This window comes from Pleurodeles waltl, chromosome 11 (assembly GCF_031143425.1).
Source record: "Pleurodeles waltl isolate 20211129_DDA chromosome 11, aPleWal1.hap1.20221129, whole genome shotgun sequence".
Lineage (NCBI taxonomy): Eukaryota > Metazoa > Chordata > Amphibia > Caudata > Salamandridae > Pleurodeles > Pleurodeles waltl.
The window spans coordinates 28,432,921-28,454,576 of NC_090450.1; the positions used below are offsets into that span (position 1 = coordinate 28,432,921).

General features: G+C 42.8%; 1 protein-coding gene across 3 annotated transcripts in view; it reads left to right on the top strand.

Annotated features, from left to right (window-relative positions):
* EIF4E2 (eukaryotic translation initiation factor 4E family member 2) overlaps positions 1 to 21,656 on the top strand; it is an 84,760-nt gene that overhangs the window by 54,396 nt on the left and 8,708 nt on the right. Inside the window, exon 7 of one of the 3 annotated variants that reach the window (XM_069212894.1) lies at positions 9,778 to 9,853. The exons of 1 other annotated variant lie outside the window; for it this stretch is intronic. In XM_069212894.1, coding sequence (XP_069068995.1) covers positions 9,778 to 9,823 — 46 coding nt within the window. In that variant the 3' untranslated portion in view covers positions 9,824 to 9,853. Of the gene's footprint in view, positions 1 to 9,777; positions 9,854 to 12,678; positions 12,806 to 21,656 lie in introns of all 3 variants that reach the window. One more of the 3 variants, XM_069212893.1, reaches the window with a different exon arrangement.

Below are 21,656 nucleotides of genomic sequence, written 5' to 3' on the forward strand. Positions count from 1 at the left end.
ACAGCTATATCGTTGACTCAATGAGTTGTCCCCTTACTAGTAAGAGACTTCCAGCCTATCAGTGTTATCCCATGCTAAGTCAGTGAAGACATGAGGCTGAGTGTCAGCTGGAAGAACAATTTGCTCAGTTAAGGTAGCAGCAAGTTTCTGAAAACACAAGGCTGTATGAGTTTCTTCCAGTTGTGAGTACGGAATTCCATGACCAAGTCTGTTTAAAAAGTGAATGATTTCAACATTGCCTGTTGGCGTTTTTACGGCATTTGGGAGCAACAATTGCTTGGGGGGTTTCTGCTGACCATTTGTGGCTGCATATATAATGTCCTGACTGAATGCATAAGTAAGGCGACCCTTTTGGGCAGCTTTGTTTTCTGCAGCTCCAGTCAGAAGTCCTAATAGGAACCGTTTAAGGTAATCAGGCCCTGTAAATAAATCTTTATCAATGTCTGATGGATGAAAGGGCCATGGTGTTGATGTCAAGTTTGTTTTAATCATTGTTCTTATTTGCCATGATTTTTGATCAGTGATCTTGTTCATGTCTGTTGCCTTAACCTTTAAAACTGATAATTCTCTTTTCAAACTCTAGTTTTCTCTTGCAACATCCTGTAACTTGACACTATCAGGTTGGGCCAATCATTTTCCTTGGTTGTTTGGGAATATGTGGAGGCTGTCACCAAACTCTGAGTCCAATTTTCCTTGAATATGCTTCTTGGTTGATTCGTTTATTCCCTGTATTCCTCTGCATGTCATGAGGGCTTCAAGCCTTTCAGTGAAAGTCCTCACACATATTACCTCTTTGTTAGGAATAATCCCAGTTCTAATGTATTGATGTAGTTCATCATATGCTTCACCTCTCAGGTTTTTGTAGTGATCATCTGTTTGAATGCTAGATGCACGATCTTCCTCCTTTGCTTTAACCCTTGCATAGTTCCTATAAAAAGATGCATGATAATGGGCTTCTGCACCCAGTATACCCCGTACTACAAACTGCTAAGATCTTTAAATCACAATTAATGCTTGTCCACTTTCGAAGCCTTTTGTCAGCTCTAAACTCCGTGGCCTTGATCAATTTCTCACGTGTTGATGTTCCTCCTTGTAGCATTTTATCTTCCCACAAAATATACATTCTTCAGCATACACGTTTGACTTTAATGATGGTCTTCTGTTTAAGCGTTTACTTGTTCCAGCATCATCACTGACACTTGCTCCAGCTTTTCGCTTAATGGTCTGTAAATCTCACTCCATAGTAAACAGGCTCCTGACCTTCCTGTGATAAAATACTTGGGGAATCCGTGTTGCTGTCCACATTTCTAGCAATGTCTAACAGTGGAATGTGATTCTTTACTTAAGCTGCCTCTAACAAAGCTTTCCATAATGAGTAGTCCTGCAGGCTTGTCAACGTAGCTCCATATTGGGCATTTGACCATAAATGAATTATACACTGAGGATCAGAGGGACAGGATGTGCTTTTTTCCAGCCTTCTTCATGATGCAGCACGGCCATTCACCACCAGCTCTGGGAAAAGGAATTCATTAAAAAAAAAATCATAAAGTTTACTTGGTGTACTTAATATAATCACAAACGCTATTATAATTATCAATTTATATAATCACATTTACTGTAATTGTAAGTTTGAATAACATTCACAATAATAACAATTATGAAAAAAATTCTATTTACATCAAGGTGTCTTGGGAGTGGAGTGGTAACTCACAAAATGCAAAGACTTATGACTTGCCGTCACTTATTTTCCATCTCTAGACATCCATACCTTGTCATTAAATCATATTAGAACCCAACCGTCCAGTGGTACCCATAACATGGTTGGCTCAAAGCCTAACAGTGTAACTTGCTCTTCTCTGCTGTGATGTGAAATACCAAGTTATATTTATAGCTCTCATCCTCTCCTGATGAACATGTATGCTATGCTAGCGCTAGCGGGGTTAAGCAAATCCATTTGTTACCAGGCAACAAAAACACCAGTGGGGTTATAGGTTTACAGGCAAAGAAGCATGTTGCTTTGCCAGGTTGCCTTTATGTGTGCCCCGCTGCCTCGTGCGGGTCGCTGAGCATGTTTGGATACCTGGGAGACTAGCCGGCTACAGTTGACTTAGGCAGTGCTACTTGCATTGGGAATACTCTGACTGACTGAAGCTTTGCAAGGGCCTGCAAGTGTGAATGACACTACTACTTCATCAAAAAAAGGAAACGCAAAACATATTGGCTTTTCCAATATTTGTGTTTCATGTGATGCACACTGGGCAGGTTCATACTACCTGAGTAGTTTGCCAGTCCTCAACAAACATTAGCAAACCCAATAGGGTTGAGTTGCATTTTCATTTAATAAGCTAGACATATTTTGTTTTTCCAATCAAAGTTATTTTGTATTTATTAACATCTGTTTAAGGCAGTGTGATAACCATGTATTGAGAGTACTGATGGTTGAACTAAGGAGACTTATGCATATGAAGACAAATCCAGTCTGCAGCCATGGGCACTGGAATTATGTGGTACTGAAGGACAATGCATGTGATCGGGTTGGCTAAGTTATGTGGCAAGGAAAGCCAAATTTTGTGGCAGTTATATAGCATAGTACATTTTGTATTCGTTATGTGTGTGTTTAGCTCGGACAAGGAAATCCAACAGAGGTTCAGGATGGCCCAATCCAGTACAGATTTTTAGCCTTATATTTTTTTTTATAGTCAATTTAAAATAAACGTACATTACGTTGTCAATGGTTATTTCACAACTCCAACATCGTTCTGATTCTAGTGGAACTATGTTAAATAACCCTGGATTAGGTGTTTAGGTTTCAAGCAGTGGCGTAACGAAACGTGAGGGTGTCCCCCTGCAAAGTACATGAAGACTCCCACCCCCAGGGGCCACCTCCCACCTGGACCCAGTCAGGGGCCTATCACCTGTGCACAGAGTACTGTGCTGAGGGGGCACTCTGGAGTTCGGGCCCCCAGCATCACAGGGGCTAATGTTAACCCACTTGTTTTAAGATGCAGCATCCTAGAAATTGATGCAACATGTTTGTGATTTTCTGAATGTCATGTTGAAATAACTGCAGCTTCAAGAACATTGCCTTTGAGGTGAACACAAAGATAAGTATTTGTTTTTTCCCCTGTTTTTTGTTTTTTTGCGCCACCAGACGCAGAACTAGAGCTACTTCTTAGAGACCCATTTACTTCATAAAAGTAAAAAATTCAGTGTCCAAGCAGATAGGTTTCAAACCCGGTAAGTACTGTTGCAAACAAATGTCTGTGACAGAGCCTCATCAGGTTTACCTGTGGTGCCAGGTTTTGAGCAACAACTCTAAGGCCTGCAGTGACTGTGTATTCATTAACCCGAAGGCTATATGACCCCGACGCGAAGCTCTATTTTGCGGAGCTCTTGGAAGGCTGTGCAGCGAGACTGATCCAAGTCAAAGGATCGGTCTAGGACTAGTAATTGCAAGGTTCAGTCCCACGGTTGGTTGTCATCATGCTCAATGAGTAAGTTGAAGAAAAAAAACACACAAAAAATCTAAGCAGGACTCCCATACTCCTGAGAAGGCACCAAGGTGTCACCATGCCTCACTCCTGAAGCAGAATGACATTGAAGCCTATTCTCCAACTTGTAAAGCACAACCAAGTTTCTGGGGCTGACTGCACCACCAAGGCAGATTGAAGAGTTCTGCTCAGACTCTTTGGATCCTTAAAGAAGCCCCTCTTGGGCCCCAAGGAACCAAGAGGCAGTCCGTCTGAGGTACCACCCTTTGCTTCAGTTGCACCCTCTGATTCCACCACTGGGCCTCCTCCGGCTCCCATTTCAACTCTGTCTCCAGTGCCACACTCCACACCGGTTCCCAAAGAATAGGTGAAAATGCCAACTCCTTCGGAGGACGAAGGGACCATTGTGCTCTCTGACCCTGGGCTGGTGCAGTTGCGACCTCGACTACGGCCTCTCTTGGCTTTCATTGAGGCACTGCCTCCCCCACTCGACTTCCCACCCCCAAAACAGAGGACATATATGTTGCTTTCCTTATTTGCCATGGATTTGGAAAATGCTTACGATGCAGGTTATGAGATTGGGCAACCATATTACGAGGAAAATAGTTATGGTGATCTTCAAGAAGCCAGTGGCCTAGAGCACTTCTTATGCCGCGGTCAAGCATAAAGCAGCCAAAGTTCTTGACCTCCAGCTTCCCAAATTAGAGGTCAAAACCAATGTGGTAATGGAAGTGCTCCAGCCAAGACAAACATCTGCTTAGCTTCTCTTACCCTTTAATGAGGTACCCCATGCCGTCAGCCAATTCAGCCTCAGCAGGGTACACAGCAGTTTCAATGCTGCAGCTTCTGCCCCACCGTAGTCCGCGTGAGCGAGCTGCTTAATCCCCTGCTCCCCCCGCAGCCCAACCTGCCAAACACCTTTAGCATGCCCTTTGTGGCGCACAGCTACTCAGCCAAAGGCAGGGCCAGACGATTCATGCTGGATTGACAGACCATCATGTCGGACAGGTGAATCCTGAAGATAATCTGGAAGGGATACACGTTACCTTTCATTTACACTTTCCCTTGTCCATAGAGCGACTGATGTAGGACTATCTGTTTGTCCTACTCAAGGGAGTGCAGGCCCATTTGTCCCAAGGGGCCTTCAAGAGGGTGCCTGCTCCAGAAGTAGGTTGTGGTTGTTATTCACACACTATTTTCTGTTACGGAAGGATGGTGGTCTTCACCTTATTTTAGACCTGTGCTCCCTCAACTCTTTTCCTCTGGAAGGAAAGATTCAAGATGCTCATACTTTCCTAGGTCTTGGCTGCCTACTTCAGCGAATAGCTGTTGAAGGCAGGCTCTCTACAGGTAGTCATCAACCATCTCCAAACTACAGCGAACTCCTGTCGCCCGTCTTTCCCATATGAGGCTTTTGCTGCAGTAAATGCTTGAGGCAGAAAAATAAGTGCCAGTCCTCACTAATAAGTGCTGGTGTCCCACACCGGAAACCACCAGCTCGAATTAATAACCGCTAGCGGATCACAAGTGGCAGTTATACCTGGAGGTAGCACAAGGCCTCTTCAGCGAAAAGAGAGAACCTTGGCTCGATATTAACCTGCAGTACACCATCTTCTTCCCAGGCAAACTGGTTCTGTAGACGCAACTATCCTTGCCAAAAATTGTCATGCAGTTCCATGTATGTCCGACTATCATCCCAATTGTGTTCAGTGCTCCAACTCACCCCTTTAAGGAGGAGAGACTCCATCACTTGTATCCCAGAAGAACACTGAGCTTTTACGTAGATTGTCCCAAAGAACACAAGGTGGAAGATCAGCTCTTTGTGGCATTGCTGTGCAAAAGAGACCCTCTCCGTTGGATCGAACTGTGCATTTAGATCTGCTACCACAGCATTGGTTTGTGTTGTTCCTGTCTTGGGCATCTGGCAGGCGGCGAAGTGCGGGATCGCTCCATACATTCACGAACCATTACTGTATAGACAGCAAGGTTCACCAAGAAGGGCATGTTGGCTATCAGTCCTGCAGAAATTCTTGATTTGAGTCAAATTACAGACCTAACTCTAACTTGGTACTGTTTGGCTATCTATAAAAAATTTGAGGAATCTGCGATTTGAAGTCTCTATCAAACTAACTAGTTACTTACCTTCTCTCATTCTTGTGGAGACTCTGTTGGACCTCTGATTCTTCATCAACTCTCCCATCCTCCCACTTCTGCAACTTGGGCTCTACCCATTAATAAGATCTCAAGTCTAGGAATCTGCACACTGGTGAAGGCAATTTGGTGTTGGGGCTCCACATCTGGCGGTGTGGGCAGCCTTGAAAGCAACATAATAGCGAGCAGGAGGGTGATATGTAAGGCCCAGCACTTCATTTCTAGAGCGTAATGGTGCCCCTTACCGGCACACAGAGGTACTGCTCAAATGTTTCCATGTCTAGTCTGAAGCCTGGGGAATATTCAGAAGATGATGATTCTGTGCTTAAACAGAGTTTCTACCAGAAAGAGAGTTACTAAAGGTAAGTCACCTGTTCTTCAGGTTTTAATGTCATAGTGCTTGCTTGTGGAAAGGTGGTTGGTGTAACTCACTTGCACTACAATGAGTAACTGCCGGATCCCACCTGTGTTCTATCTGCACGTGCAATGTTGGAGCTCGTGCTGCTCTCCAGAGAGAGAAAAACATGCAGACTTGGGGTCCATCTGGTCTTTTGACGGAGGAGGAGAAGTGGGCTCTTATGATGTCAGAAGAACTCTGACTTGAACTTTAGGCTCTTCGACTTACAGGAGCAAATTAGTTGGGAGTCACAGGAGCTGTTGCAGCGCTTCAGGAGTATCCTTCAGTTTATGCACTGAGGAAGAGCTGAGCGAGGAAGCAGTCATGGAGATGAGCTACTTTGCTATAGTAAGCATCCGCAGTACGCCATGGTCTGGTGCAAAAAAAATCATGGACTGCCTGCAATCAAGTGCTTGTAGGGGGTTGCCCGGGCAGACCAATATCAAACGATGACCGACCCAAAGCCCCCTTCTGTACATGTATGTTGTGTTGGGTGGTGACGAGAGTTCTTCCAGGCCTATAAACTGCCTTTAGCCAGACCTAAAATGCGGGACAAAGAGTAACACAGCATTGTGCAGGATAATTTCGTTATTGAAGTTGTCTGCTAAAGTCTTTGCACTGTTATTGCAGTCTTGTCTTGAAGAATGGCTTAAAGAGAGAGATTTATTTTCTGTCGATGTGCACATTTTCGCCTGGGCACTGCACACCCACCCTATGTACTGTGGCACGTTGTACACGTCAGTGTTGATGACAACCTATTTAATTGCTTTTTGGCCTTACAGAAAGCTTTTGACACAGTGAACTGCTCCTACCTAGGGAAGGAGCTGGTTGAAATGTTGATATTGCCAACTCTCTTGTCCCTTACAAGAAGCCTCCTTTTTTTAACGTGGACTAGGGTTCAGATCAGCAGTAATGGAGAAGCAGCTAGTGAGATCACCACTAGCACCCATGCTACTTTCCTTCTATTTTTGTGACCTTTCTGTACTGTTAGTAGAAGCACAATGGATTCCTCCAAAGCTAACATACCCCTGAAATCAATGTGTAATCTTAAACAGACAGAATTCCTACTGGACTTGAATACAGCTAGGGCCAAAACTTATATTGTCGCTTTAATGGCCTAAAAATGAATGTGTCTCAGACCTTGTTTTGGACGGAAATGTGCTTCATTGAAATTTAGCATCCAGCTTTTGTTTGTGTTCAATGGATGAAAAGTACTTCTGTGTTGTCTACACGAGACTGGTGGGTGTCCTAGAAATGGTCCAGAGTAATGATGCTGTTGGAGTTATGAACGGGCGGACCAGGTTCAACAAAGCCATGGTTTATAGTCCCAAAATTCTTCGGTGAATGCTTACGAGGCAAGGTGTATCCCTGCAGCTCTTTATGGCACAGCTGCTTCAGTCTTGGAATCTCTTAAGGGATGTTAGGTTAATGAACGTAGATGCTGGGAAAAAACTCTTCTTTGTTGGAATAGAGTACTAAGAATGGAACTTGGTCTGTATCTCCTGAAGTTTGAATGTGCTGGACTAAAAGTTTTACTAGGATTGTTGGGTTCATGGCTCCTGTGTGTTTTGCTGGCTTAATTAGGGGACAGTCTTACCTGGGCTGAGCAGTGTGTTTTTTTTTTTTTTCTTCACAGAACGCTTGGAAAGAGGCAAAAATCAAGTATTATTTAGTTTTCCCTTTTATGATTTCCTTTTTACTGTTTATTCTATAGCGATACAAAGTACTTTGAATGGAAGCAGCCTCTTGTCTTGTTAATTTTTTTCACTAGCTCCTATACATCTTTTGTACCTTATCCCAAGGTGAGGTGGTAGCTACTTTTGGTGTGGTGAGGTTAGGCCAGATCCCAAGAGTAGTTAAAATAATAGTAAGTGCACCTGCTACACCCAAAGAATATGGTAGTTGTTTAACTCTGGTCTGATGATCTGGCCAATCTCCATCTGCCACACCATTGACATTATCTCCCAACTTTAACAGGTAACAGAGCCACGGTCTATTGCACCTTTACAATTAAGGAATGTCCCACCATAAACCCTGCCTTGAAAAGCCCCCCTCAGCCTCTAACACCTTCAATTTGCAGTAGCTCAAATTAACAGGAATAAACTTTTAGATCATTTACATGCTATGAAGCTATAACCCCATAAGTACAATTTGAGTTGAATTGTGAATGGGCTAAGGTTGAAAAATTAAAACTTTAGCACCAACGTGGAATAGATGTTCTTTGCCACCTACAGTATCACAGTTTGAGGATTGGGTGCAAACTCCTGACACCCCCAAGATGGCACTTCCGGTACGCAAAACATGTTCTTATAAAATTTTAACTAGGTCCCTGTAAATATATAAATTGTTTGCGAGGTCCCTTTCTTGCAAAAGATCTCGGATCTGTATATTTTGTAGTAAGGCTGTACTTGCAGCTTTTTCCTTAATAAAATGAGATTCGGGCTTACTAAGAAAGGGACTCTTAGGGCTGTGATAACATAGATCAACCAAGGCAATATCGACAATTGGATTGTTTTGGTGCCTTTAAACCCACACACTAGTCTGTCTTAATCCTTGTTCCTGACTAGGCTAAAAGGTAAGAATCCCCTAAGTAGAGCTTAGCATATTTTTTTCCATTTCATAGTAAGTGGATAACAGTGCAACTCTGGAAAAGTTTGCTAATCTGCAGTTGGCAGCCACCAGCAAAAAACACAGGATGCAAGTCAGAAATTTCAGGACAAACCTGTGCATGGTCATTTTCTCTGTGGAACAAATTTTGCCAGTGAGAATATTTCTGCATGAAACACCCAAACTATTCCCATTTCACTAGACTGATTGCCCACCAGTTTCACTCCACAAGTGAATTTAAATAAAGGGTTGATTTCACCCATTTCGTATTTTGGCAATTTTATTTTCCATCCCTACTCCAAATATATAGGGATCTCCCTAGTGCAGAAATTGGATTATATTAAAATGTGTACAAGATTATAGTTTGATTAATATTGAAATCCAGGGTCACTTTGGATATGAGGGACAGAAGGATACTAATTTCTAGTGATCTGTATGAGACACCAAATACGGCTTCTGACAGCACAATGCCAGAATTTCTTTTGTGAGTAAATAGATTTTCCCTGACTCTGAAAGGCACACTTTTTTGTGTACTCTTTATAAAAATGTAGAAGATATAAATAAATTGACACTGACCACTAGAGTGATAGTTCTTGCATATGTCTTAACAATCATAACCATCAATAGTATCCCAACTCCGCCCTCCCCCTCTGTGCTCTTTACGCTTTTCTCATTAGCATTAGAGAACAGTAAGTAGGATAGACACCAAATAATTAAAGGAAACAATCTGATCCTCCGGGTCCTTCTCTGGTCCTCCCACTTCCTCCTTCATCCTGTGTTGTAACGTCGCAGTACCATTTACCTGCTGAAAGGAACTTTATCAAAACTGGCCAATACCACTGAAATCATAGTGTCGCTGAAAAGAGATACTTGTAAAGGACTTCTTCTGTAAGATGTCACAACCTCATAGCTTACGGCTTGAACAAAAATTCACATGAAGGAGAACTACGATTATAGGTAAGTAACTTTTCCTTCTTTTTTACCGTGGGAATGTATATTACTATCATGAATTCAAACTGAATGTTTCTGCTCACTGTTAACACAGGGTACCATTGCCATGAGGATCCTAAGTGCTATTCTTTCTCCCCCACCCCATTTTTTGTGTTTCTTGTCTGTCTGTGGTTTGCCCAGGGCATGGGAAGAATTTCACGGCCTGGTGAACAACAGTGGTCGCTGAGGGATTTGTTCCCCTGTGGCACGCCTAGCGGTAGGGCCTTGTCTTTCTTGTTAATGAAATAACAATTTGATTCTCAGTGAGTCACTTATTCTGTCCTGTATGTTTCCACCAGATCATTGGCACCTAGAAGCCTCATGCCACGGCCAGCAGCGTTTGAAAGAGAATCTAGAAAATATTGATATTACTGTGGTTTGTGTCTAGGGAGGCAGGTGGTCATCCCTTTACTAAAGATTTCTTCTGCAGGCATCCCCACTGATACCAAGGGCTACATGGTGAAAACAAACAAATGTGTGAAATTGAGTTTAGGAATAGGTGTTTGCAGATGGAGATCTTGCCACGCTCATGCAAGGTCTCCCTAAAGGGCCTGTCTCCATCCTGCTCTTGTTATGCAGATTTGTAGAGCACACTATCACGCAGGAGGGTATCCTGGCGCTGAGCAGGTTTGAGTTTAGCTAAAGCTAGGGCCTGGTAGAGCTACTCGGAAAGCCAGGGCTTTAGCTTCTTGCAGAATTCGAGAAGTGAGAAGGAGGCACTTATGTACAGAGGCAGGTCGTTCCACTCTTCAGGTGCAATGTAGGAAAAGGCTCAACCACCGGATTCTGGATTTTTATATCAAGTACAGAAATCCATGAAAGTAAATATTGCTAAAAATCAAGCTATACAAATCTATCTCATTCACATACTATAATTGAAAGAAAACCCATTTGAGTAACCACTCTCCCAGACTGCGGTGCCGTGATTGAGATCAACCTGTTTGCCAAGTCATCACAAAAAATGCACCTCCACTGCACACTCTTCGGGCAGCTTCCAGAAGAGTTGATCTATGTTTCTATTCCTCAGTTCTGAATGTGAAAAGATCACTGTGATCTTGAGCCAAAAATTGCTGGGCTCCTATGCTGTTTTCTTTCTCCCGGTTTGACCGGCCTTAACACACACTGGCCTAACGTACATTTGCCATGTTTACAAACTGGTAATTTTGCAGATGGGAGATGAAGTGTATGTAAAGTTTTAATATTTGGTATGAAGTTGTTGGGAATTTAAGAACTAGGGAATAATTGTTTAAATACCGGGATTACTCTTGTTGTGGAGTCCCGGGTGGTATTACAATAGTCTACATCTATTGTATGCCAGCCCCTGTCCCACTCTAGTGTTCCCACCAATGTGTCTTTATCTGGACATTCTGATTTTCTCCAAGTGGCCAAGTATGCTTTGGAGGAGTGCCTGGTGCAGTATACTATCTACAAACCCGCCTCGACATTCCTGGACAGACTTAAACCCCAACTTTCACCAAATGTGTAGTCACTCAGATTCATGCTGACGTGACCTCACGTAAAAGGATGACATCACCAAGATAAATAAGAGAGCCTGATCTTTCTGCTAAACAAATTTAAGCAGTTCCGCCCAGAGAATAATGTCGCAAGTGCTATTCAAGCACTTATACTGCTGCATCTGGATGGTGGAAACACCTTGCTCCATGACCTTGCATTCTCCACACTAGCTTCTCTTAAGGGCAGCCCACACACTGCTGCACATCTGATCAGGGGCCTATTGAAATATGACTAATCTACCCACCCTGATAGCAATGCTCAGTCTCATCCTGTTGCAGGTCACCTACAAAACCAGCTACATCATCTACAAAGGTTCCATGACTAGCACCGCGCCTTAGATGGCTGACCAGCTTGCCACCCCAGCGGCTTTCAACACGACCTTAGCCAGCACACCATCAGACTGGATGCGAAGTGCAAAAGCAAGACACAAGTCTTCTATAGATTTGCTCTACCGCTGTGGAACAACATCCCAGTAGCCTCAACATCCCAGTAGCCTTCAAGGCGGCCCAAACCAGCTCCAATGTATTCTAGATCTGGAGACACACCTGTTTAAGGAGCATAACATCACAACAAAGAAACAGACTACCTCTATAGAACCCATCTACCCCTTCAATCACTGCTTAACTTTAAATTTGCCTTTGGTTCTATTCAATGCTCTGCTGCCTTTCACTTGGGTTCAGGCTATACCAATAGCACACACTACCTACATAAACATACATGTACACACTGGTACCCTGCTTTTGCCTCTCTCCTGTACCAGCCTCTGTGCTTTATACTCAACACCCCATACAGCATGGATCATAAACGGTTAGCATCTTCTGCCCATTCATATATTTTCTTTTTGATTGGTAAAATAGAAAAGTACATCTTTGAGGTGTAAATAGCATATTTCGTTATATACTCATACCGGATGAATATATATGTGGGGTTTATCAATAAGCAAAATAAAGACATAATATAGTAACTGAGTGGAGGCCATTTAAGGTAGGCTTTCAATACATTAATTTATTATTAATAGTTTTTACACTGCATGCACAAAACAGAAGTTATGTAACCAATTACATTGCATTACAATTCAAGAAAACATTTTTAAAATGTATACCATCAATAACAGACGTTAACAGTCTTAGACTGATATAAAAAATGGAGTGTTTCAGCGTGTATGTAAATAAAAAAATAAAAAATTAACCAGGACAATAGAAAAGTACATGATTTAGGTCTTGTATTTCGCAGTTCAGAAAACCGCCTGGAAGCCTCAAACCATTGGTGTTGGAGAGCCAGATGTTTTACCTGTTGTATGTTCCCTAGCTAAAAATTCACAAAGTTTTCTTCCTTCATGATCTTTATTCCATTTGAATTAAAACTGTGGTTCACCCAGTTTCACAAAAGAGCAATTAAAGTACAGTTGTTAAATATTTATGCAATGACCAAGGGCTTTATCAGTGTGTGTGTGCTCCCAGAAATGTTTTCAACAAAAGTGTTATGTTGCAGGGCTGTTTAAAATCTTTATTATTCTTGCTTTCATAGATCCAAAGAACAATTTAGAAAACGAATATTGCAAATCAGCATCACTTACAAAGTCATGCCAAATGATGCAAAAGTGTATGGGGCCTTCAGCAACTGAAAAAAGACAACGTACTACCTGAGAATACACGTAATTTTTAATTTAGATTCCATTCTACACTCAACTGGGGTGGCCAACATATTCTAAATCAAGCCCTTCATAGTTGAGATTCAACCTTGCCCATTTTTACCTAAAGTAGGTAGTGGTTAAGCTCGAATGCCATAAGGAGCTTTGGCTGAATTTTTTTTTTTATATATATTAACTTTTAATAATGAAATAACATCTTTCTTGCATAGAGTTAAAAAATGCAGCAAAGCCTGTTCAACAGAGTTAGATTTAGCGCTCCGTGATTTATATGGGTTGAACATGATTGGTTACCAGAAAATATTATTCCAAAGTAAGAATAATGATTATCAATTTCCAGATGACTGCTATTGATAGGCCACACCATTATTATGAATAACATACACTAATATGGAAAACTCTTGACAGCCTAACAGTTACTTTTTTTTACAAATGTAGGAAAGTCAATTGCATAAAGTGAAAATAATAATTGGGCAAGAACACAGCCCTGTTATAAGGCATGAACCAGGGATTTTAGCAGTTAGTTCAAGGCTAGTCCCAGTCATAAGCGATAACCATTTGCCGGTATGCAGATTTACCAGGGCATGTAGCAGATAATTAGGATTGTACAAATCTTTATATCTTTGCCATGCCTTTTAGAGGTCAACGTGCTGGAATGCACAACTAACATCAACATATACACGGTACAGTTTCATATGCCATTTTCACTCATACTTTTGCGCAAGAATTGTAAACATAAGATATTATCGATTGTAGAATAGCAGGCACAAAAGCTACCTGTTCATTTGGCAATAAATGGTTCTCATGTACTCCATACTCTAAATGATTTAAGATGAGCCAGGCAGATACTTAATGGGCTATTAATTCAGGGGTTTGGTCTTTTCTTCCTTTTCATTTGTGTGAATGATACTATACTATAGAATTTCTAGAGCGCATGGTGACCCTAAGGCATCTCAGCTCTAGTGAAACAGTAAGACTTTTACAGGAAGAAGTACTTTCTAAAAAGTTAGTTCATAAAAGGCCAGGTTTTGAGGGGATTAGAGCTCGTTATCTGTGGCATGAATGACAAAGAGGAGGGAATTCCAGAGTTTAGCCACAATGAAGCTGAAGGACCGTCCACCACTTCTAGCACTTCTGAAGGAGGGGATGGTAAGAAAGTGGGCATTTGAGGATCTTAAAGACCTTTTGAGAGTGTAGGGATCTACAAGCTGGTGTAAGATGGAAGGCAGGTGTGTATGAAGAGCTCTATGTGCAGTGCAAAGGGATTTGAATTTAGTTTGTTGTGCAACAGGAAGCCATTGGAGGTCCCGACTCAAATCTGGGAATTGCAAGCAATGTGCGTGCAGCTGCATTCTTCTAGTTTCCAAATAACTGGTTTACAAGCATCAAAGTAGAGCAAGTTACCGTAAGCCAGGCGAGTTAGGAACAAAGCTTGGACTATCAATATATAGGCTACCTTTTGATGAATCGGGAACTTTATTAAAAAGAATGTGACAATTAAAGAAAAGTTGTTGAGACAGGTTGACCCACATTAGAGGAGCAGATCATATATCTATAATGGGAATTCCGTTGGAGCATTGGGCCTGGTAATTGTTCATACAATTGATAATGTAAGCAGTGATTTCTGTTTGAGAAATTATATAGGTTTTTTAGTTAAAGTATGGTATATAAACTCTTTACTATAGATAAAGGTTGTAAAATGGGATAATCTAGTAACGTGGGCAATCAGAATCGGTTTTAGGAACCTCTTTGCTCACAGCTGTAGCTTCTTTAGCCCAAAAGTCAAATAGGTAGCATTTAGTTAAAGACATTTGAACTGACTACCACTGTTTTATACTCGGATTCTTCCTTTTCTGTTTTCGGTCTTTCTTTGTTCTGGTACCTTTTAGGTCTTTCAAGTCTAAGATTATCTTTTGACAACGTATGGTTTAAAAAGATGAGAGAGGAAAAAAAATAGCCACTGATACCATAGTGAGTGAAAAGTTTGTAATATTAACTTTCTCAGATGTAACCAACTCTGTAATAACATAGAAAGCCAATATTTAAAATGATCACATCTGTCCTATACTAGGTATGTAGGCAGTGGTACGACAACTATAGTTAGCTAAAGGGACAAAAGAGTCAAAAGGCCAGTGAGGAAGAACGTTTCCTGCCTTATCAATTATAATATTAATTGTGAATGATCACTACATTTTCTTGTCTTGATTTAATGAGGAGATACAAGTAGAACTGGAATAGGAGAGAAATATATACTCTATTAAAGCAGACAGGCCCTTTTTATTCTAGGCAAACCTAACCATCCAATTTCCCTTGAAGCAACCATTGACTAGTGCCAAATTTACTTCTGAAACGTACATTAATAAAGTTGACTTTGGCAATAGAATTTAACATGCTGGGAATCAACAGCCAATTTGATGCATCTACTGATCTGGTTGGTGGATATAAGAAGGAAGCTTCTCCTTTTATGCAGTCAGGAAGAAAAAATATAGATGTGGTTAAGTGCATAAGTACTGATATCTACTAAGAAGTTATTTTTAAGTTGAGCTGTCATAGGCGTATACATCAGTTCCTTTTTTTTTTTTTTTGCAGATGGTTTATGTTTTTCCAAATTCGATTGTGCAAGTGAGTAGAATGAAAGTACACTAAGGGTCCTGAAGGATCAAAAGACTCATTGGAGTTTCGCAGGAATTGCACCAGAGAATCGTCTTTATTTGTAACCAACTTGGTTCATTCACACAATTAAAACTATTCAATGTGGTTTAGCGATTTAAAAATAGGAGCTGCCATGTTGGGCAAATAAATATGTAAATAGTACTGTTAACCAACCCCAGGTAGAGGTGCAGTGTCCTTTCAAGGAGTTGTTGATCCCTTTTCACCAAGAGTCCTGATCTTAACTGGAAACAAGCGATTAAAACTAATGTGCCTCATAGCCTGCCCCACCTCATCCTTCTTTCTTGTATGTTTCCTTCCTTAGGTGAATCAAGGTAAGCTTCCCCACTCTGTGGTTAAGTGTGTCTCGGGCAAGTCTGAAGGATTTGGTGCAGATTGCCCTGATTTCCAGTAACAGTTTCCATTTCCTCTGGTAAATCTTGCATTCAGGGCTCATAGTTCAAACCCAGCATTCCTAACCGGTGGGGGGGGAGGTTGATATTCTCTCCAGTGAGGAACGTATTAGGCACCAGCTTCTTACAAAAACAACTAGTGGTTTGCTGCGGTGGATTGTTAGCCCACTGAATTATAAACAATACATCTCACAGCACATGCGAGTCAAAAATTACTTTTTAAATGACTATGGGCATCTTCATGGCCAGGACCAAGTTGCTATTGTCCTTTACCCAGTTTCTGTGACTAAAACTGTGTCCTCCTAATGGACAACTACATTGTCGTTTAGTTCTATGGTATGTTTAACAAGCCAGCGTGTATCAACTGACAATATAATAAATGACTGTTTAAGATGTAACAGCTATGTTACGATGGAGGGAGGGACCGAATGGGTCTAGGGAGCAAGTTAAAATGAAGAATGTTTAGGTTTGTGAGGTATCCTAAAGTATCACATCTGAAAAGGAGATTTTATTCACTGCAAGAGACAAAACCTAACAATATGAAGTCATTTTAAACTTTCTGTGAGAATGAGGGGTGGCAATCTGGTCCCAAACAGTGTGAGACAGACTTCCCTTTGACACCCCAGTGCCACGGCAGGCCCATAATATCTGCCCTGTACATAGGGCTTTGGCCTGGACTCAACAGATGTATTACCCTGCCTTGGGACTCAGTATCATCATTCAAAGACATACCTGGAAGTGCCCAGAACAATTCTTGGGAGTCGTCCTGGCTACCCTTATAGGCAGTATCAACAGTCTTGAGGCTACTCTAAAAATCTCTCTGCTGTCAGCAGCAGCTGTAATGACCTGTGCAGCAATCCTGTGCAAAACATTTAGGGGCAGAGATGGTGCAATGTATTGGGAGCATCGTATCCCTCCTACTTATCCAGTGGTCTCTGTAGACCGCACTCAAATGCTTGCCAGAGGAAATTGATTTTACCCAAAATGGAGATTATGCAAAGTTGCTATTCTTGCTACTTCTGTTCCCGAAAAGGTACAGCGGCCTGCAGCCATTCCTGATGTTTGGGCAAAAGATGGCCTTCCCGTGTTCGCAGTTTTGCAGCGGCTGGGCCTGTTGGCCTCTGGCACCCTATGGATGCCTTTCGCTCTGTGTCACATGGAGTCTCTTCAGTGAAACTTGCACCCTCAAATGGGCTTGGCTCTGAGGATGCTGCTGCTTCCTCTCATCTGAACATCATAGAATTTTCACTCTCTCTAGTGGCTTTTAGAGAAAAGCCTTCAGTTTAATAAGTCCAGTTCAGCAGAGCGTAAGGTAGCTGGTATGCTGGAATAGTATAGACATCTAGAATTAAATGCACAAGATTTACCCACCCAGCTTCTTTCTCATTCAGGCATGTGTGACAGGATCATCTTCATAATCAACAGTAGGGCAGCTGAGTTCATAGCAAAATAGCAAACCTGGATTAGTGGCCTGAGAGAGATCCTGGCTACACCCAACTAGCCTTACTTGTATGATGTGACTTATTGGATCAATAAAGGTGCCACAGATCATTCTTTTTGTCTGTGCTTCATAGACACAGTTCCAGGGCTGTCTCCATCTTTTCAGTGTTTTTTTTCCTGTCGGAATTGATAAAATACCACAATTGTTTATGCTTTTCAACCCATCATTGTAGCAGACTTCAGAATTTCAATCACTAGGACTTATCAGAAACGCATATGGTCACTAACTCTCATACCTTCTGAATTTGCCATCCAGGGATGTACTTATATGCATACTAAAGAACTGAAGAACAGAGAAGCAATATTCGTAGTGGCCAAGGCTCGCTTGGAAAAGGGCACAAAATAAAAGTCCCACTCCAAAGTTAAGTCACTAGCTTTTCAGAGACATCCTCCACTCCTTGAGAAGGAGCACCGGCAGTAGCTCTATCTCCATGTGCAATGACTGTCATTTATTGTAAATGCATGGAAGATGGCAGCAGACATCAGGGATGAATCTTTGGTAGGGTACCTGCTTACTTCTAAAAACCTAAGTGCTCATTTTGAAACCATCTTTTGGATAGACTCAAATGCCCTAGACAGGAGGAGCCACCACAGACGGGTGTACCTCCTTTTCAGATGTTATTATAAAACTGCAGAATTACTAAAACTTCCTGTGGCTATAGCTGAGGTGAAATCTGATCTGCTTAAGGAAATACTTCTGCAACACTATCTGTGTCTTGTCCGGTTTTACTATTTGATGCTGTCTTTCAGGATGCCTGGGAGGACCCTTGTTCCACTGCTGCAGTGAATAGACAAAATGCTCAGCATCAACTCAGCACCCTTTAATTCCAAATTTCTGTAAGCAAATCAATCACCAGAGAGTTTGTTGCTACAGACATCTTCAGATAAATTACATTTTTAATGCCTTTCCTACTGCCTTACCTGAGCAGAAGATGTTTAGAGGCCTTGGGCGGAAAGGTATTTGCCTCTGGCAGGCTGGCCATTTATATTTCTAATGCTTCATGTTTATTGGTGTGCCCTTGCACAATTTGGGAGATAATTCACACAAGTAGCTCACCTGATCACATTATGCCCCTTTCATGCAAGTAGTGAAGGATAACCAATCTACAGTGACCCAAATCAGTGAAGAAGTCAGAAATGTATACAGACTGACAGCAGGCGGATTGTCCTAGTCATAGAAATTGCTAGGACCTCTTCAACAGAAGTCATCGCAAAACTATTGCAGGAAAACCGAGGTCATGTAAAAAAGCTAGAAAGAGTAGACAAATCTGAATGCAAGTGATACCTTGACATGTGAGAAAGGATGCAAGAGCATCAAATGCACCCAGACGACTTCCCTTGGTTCCCCTGTTAAGCGTATCACTGGAATGTAATTAGCAGGCAATGTCATGTCCCTCATGTGGTACAAAGTTCCACTGCCTGGATGTTTGCTTGCTGGAGCTCATACTGAAGATATTACTCTAGGAAGCTGAAAGTGCTCTGAGCTGACCAGAGTGCCAGTGGAGGAAAACTAAATCAAGATATCCGACTAATTCTTTGAGAGGGTTTATCTAGTCAAGTTCGGAGGAACTTTAGACCTGTAAGTCTTCATGCCAGCTTCCTCACTCTCAGCCATGTTGTTTCTTTATCTACCCGATGTCAGTTTCACTCTACTCCTACTGCTTGTTGTTTAGCTGCTGTTTCTCTGCCACTGTAACATTGTTTTGGACATCTTTAATTACTGCACTGCTTGTTGCATTTATCTGTTATTGTTGCCGCCTCTTAGCCTGTACTTGTCTGTTTCTGTACCTGCTGTTTTCCTGCTGCCATTTGTTTTGCTGTTGTTTTCTGCCCCTCTGCCCTCCTGCTTCCTGCCTCCAGTAAGCCCCACCTACCATCCAGGAACTATTCAATGGAGTCCACAGTGTGGCCATGCCCAGCGGATGTGCCACTGGTGCGCCAAAAGGAAGTCCATCTGCACCTGGACAGCGGCCAGTGCCAGGAATCCTGGCCCTTCTGCCACCCGAATCTACACCGCCACCTATCCCTGGAACCCACAACAACAGCTGCTGCTGCACATCACCATGATCCACTGTAGGTCCTTTTGCCTGCTGGCACTGCTGCTTTGCCTTCAGCACTGGAGCACTTGCACATACGGCAACCACTGCCTTGCCAGACCTTCTCCACTGCTTCCTGCTCAACGCTTGATCTCTCTGTAAGCACGCCACTGAGATGTGGTACACCACTGCCTTCCTCATCCCCAATGTCATCTTTCTCACCGACATCTGGCTCAACCCTGCATCTGCACCTAACAATGCCTCAGCAATGCCCTAAGGCTGAAAGATAACACACTGAGACCGCATCAGCAAACACGGAGGTGGACTCTGCATCCTCAACAAGGAAATCATCCACTGCACCACCACCACAGACAATACAACCCGATCATGGACCACCTTATCTTCCAATTCCACACCGACAGCAAAACTGCTATCAGAGGCACCCTCGTCTACAGACCTCCAGGACCTGCCCGGGCATCTGCTATGCTGTTCCCGATTTCACCAACCCACTTGCCATTGATTCCAAGCACTATATCTTCCCCGGAGACCTCAACTTCCACCTCAGTGGCTCTGATGACTTCAACACCACCAACCTCCTCGAAAGCATGAACGCTGTTGTCCTCACACAACTAGTCACCAGCTCCAACCACATTGCAGGACACACACTCGACCCCTTCTTCATGGCCAGTGACCGAGTCAAGTACAGCCATGTCACAGAACTCACCTGGACAGAAATCATCGTCCACTTCACCATCACAAGTCCACCACCATAACCTCCAAAACTCCCAGCACCCCTCACCGAAGCTGGAGAAACGTTTCAGAGAGCTAATGGACATACGCTCTCAACTCCTCCAACAGCTCAACCTCAACAAGAACTTTTCAAACTGAATCATTGATTGCACTGACAGTTGTCCCCATCAAGCCCGCAAAACCTAACAGAACCGCCAAACAAGCCAGCTGGTAGACTCAGAACTAAGAGCTACGAAACACAAATGCAAGCACTTGAAAGAAGGCTCTGAACCAGCAAGGACACAACTGACTGAACATCCTTCAAAACATTGCTCAGCCAATACCACCAACTCCTGAAAAAGACAGAAAGGAACACCCTTGCAAACAGCAGCAAAAAACTTTTCAGTGCCATCAGAAAGTTCTCCAACCTTTCTGCCTCCGAAAACTCTTTCCGCCCCCCCTCCCAGGAACTCTGCCACACCTTGGTGGACTTCTTCTATGAAAAGATCTCCCACATCTACAAAAACTTTTTATTCCCAACCCACCACAACCGACATTCCCAGCCTCCGCACTCAACAGATGCAAACTCAGACCACCTACTAACCACCTGGGACCAGCTCATCACTCAAAACACTAGTGCCATCATGAATTCTGTCCACTGTGGAGCACCCATGGATCCCTATTCCCACTACTTTTTTAACCTGGGAAGCAGGTTGATTAGCAGAGAACTCAACACCATCCTCAACACATCCATCACCATAGCCATTTTCCATGATGAACGGAAACATGCTGAAGTCCAACCGTTCTCAAGAAATAGTTCCCTGACCCCAGTGAAATCAAGAACTTCGGTCCCATCTCGCTGTTCCCCTTCCCCACCAAGACCCTCAAACCCATTGATTGCCATTTCAGAGAACACCTGGAGAACAGCAATCTTCGTGACATCTCAGTCTGGATTCTGCACCAACCATAGCACCAAAACTGCCCTCATTGCTTCCATCGATGTAATCAGAACCCTCCTTGACCGAGGACAAACAGTGGCCCTGATCCTCGTCAATATCTCAGCAGCATTCAACACTGTATTCCACCACACCCTTATCAAAAGGCTTTGCCACATCGCAGTTCGAGGAGACACCCTCAGATGGATAACTGCCTTCCTCACCAGAAGAACACGGAGAATCCACCTTCCTCTCTTCACTTTCGAAGGCAAGATCATCATCTGCGGCATCGCTCAAGGCTCATCCCTCTGCCCCACTATGTTCAATACCTACGTGACCCACCCGGCCAGAATTGTCAGAACCCATGGATCGAACATCATTTCCTACTCCGACACCCACCTCATCCTCTCACTATCATAAAAGCCCTACAGCACAAGGGACAACTTCCATGGGTGCATGACGAACATTGCCGACCGGATGAAAATACAACTGCCTGAAACTCAACACAGACAAAACGGAAGTACTGCTCCTCGGGAACAACACTTCCCCATGGACTCCAGTCCTGAGGTGTTCCAAACTACGGACCCTCACCCAT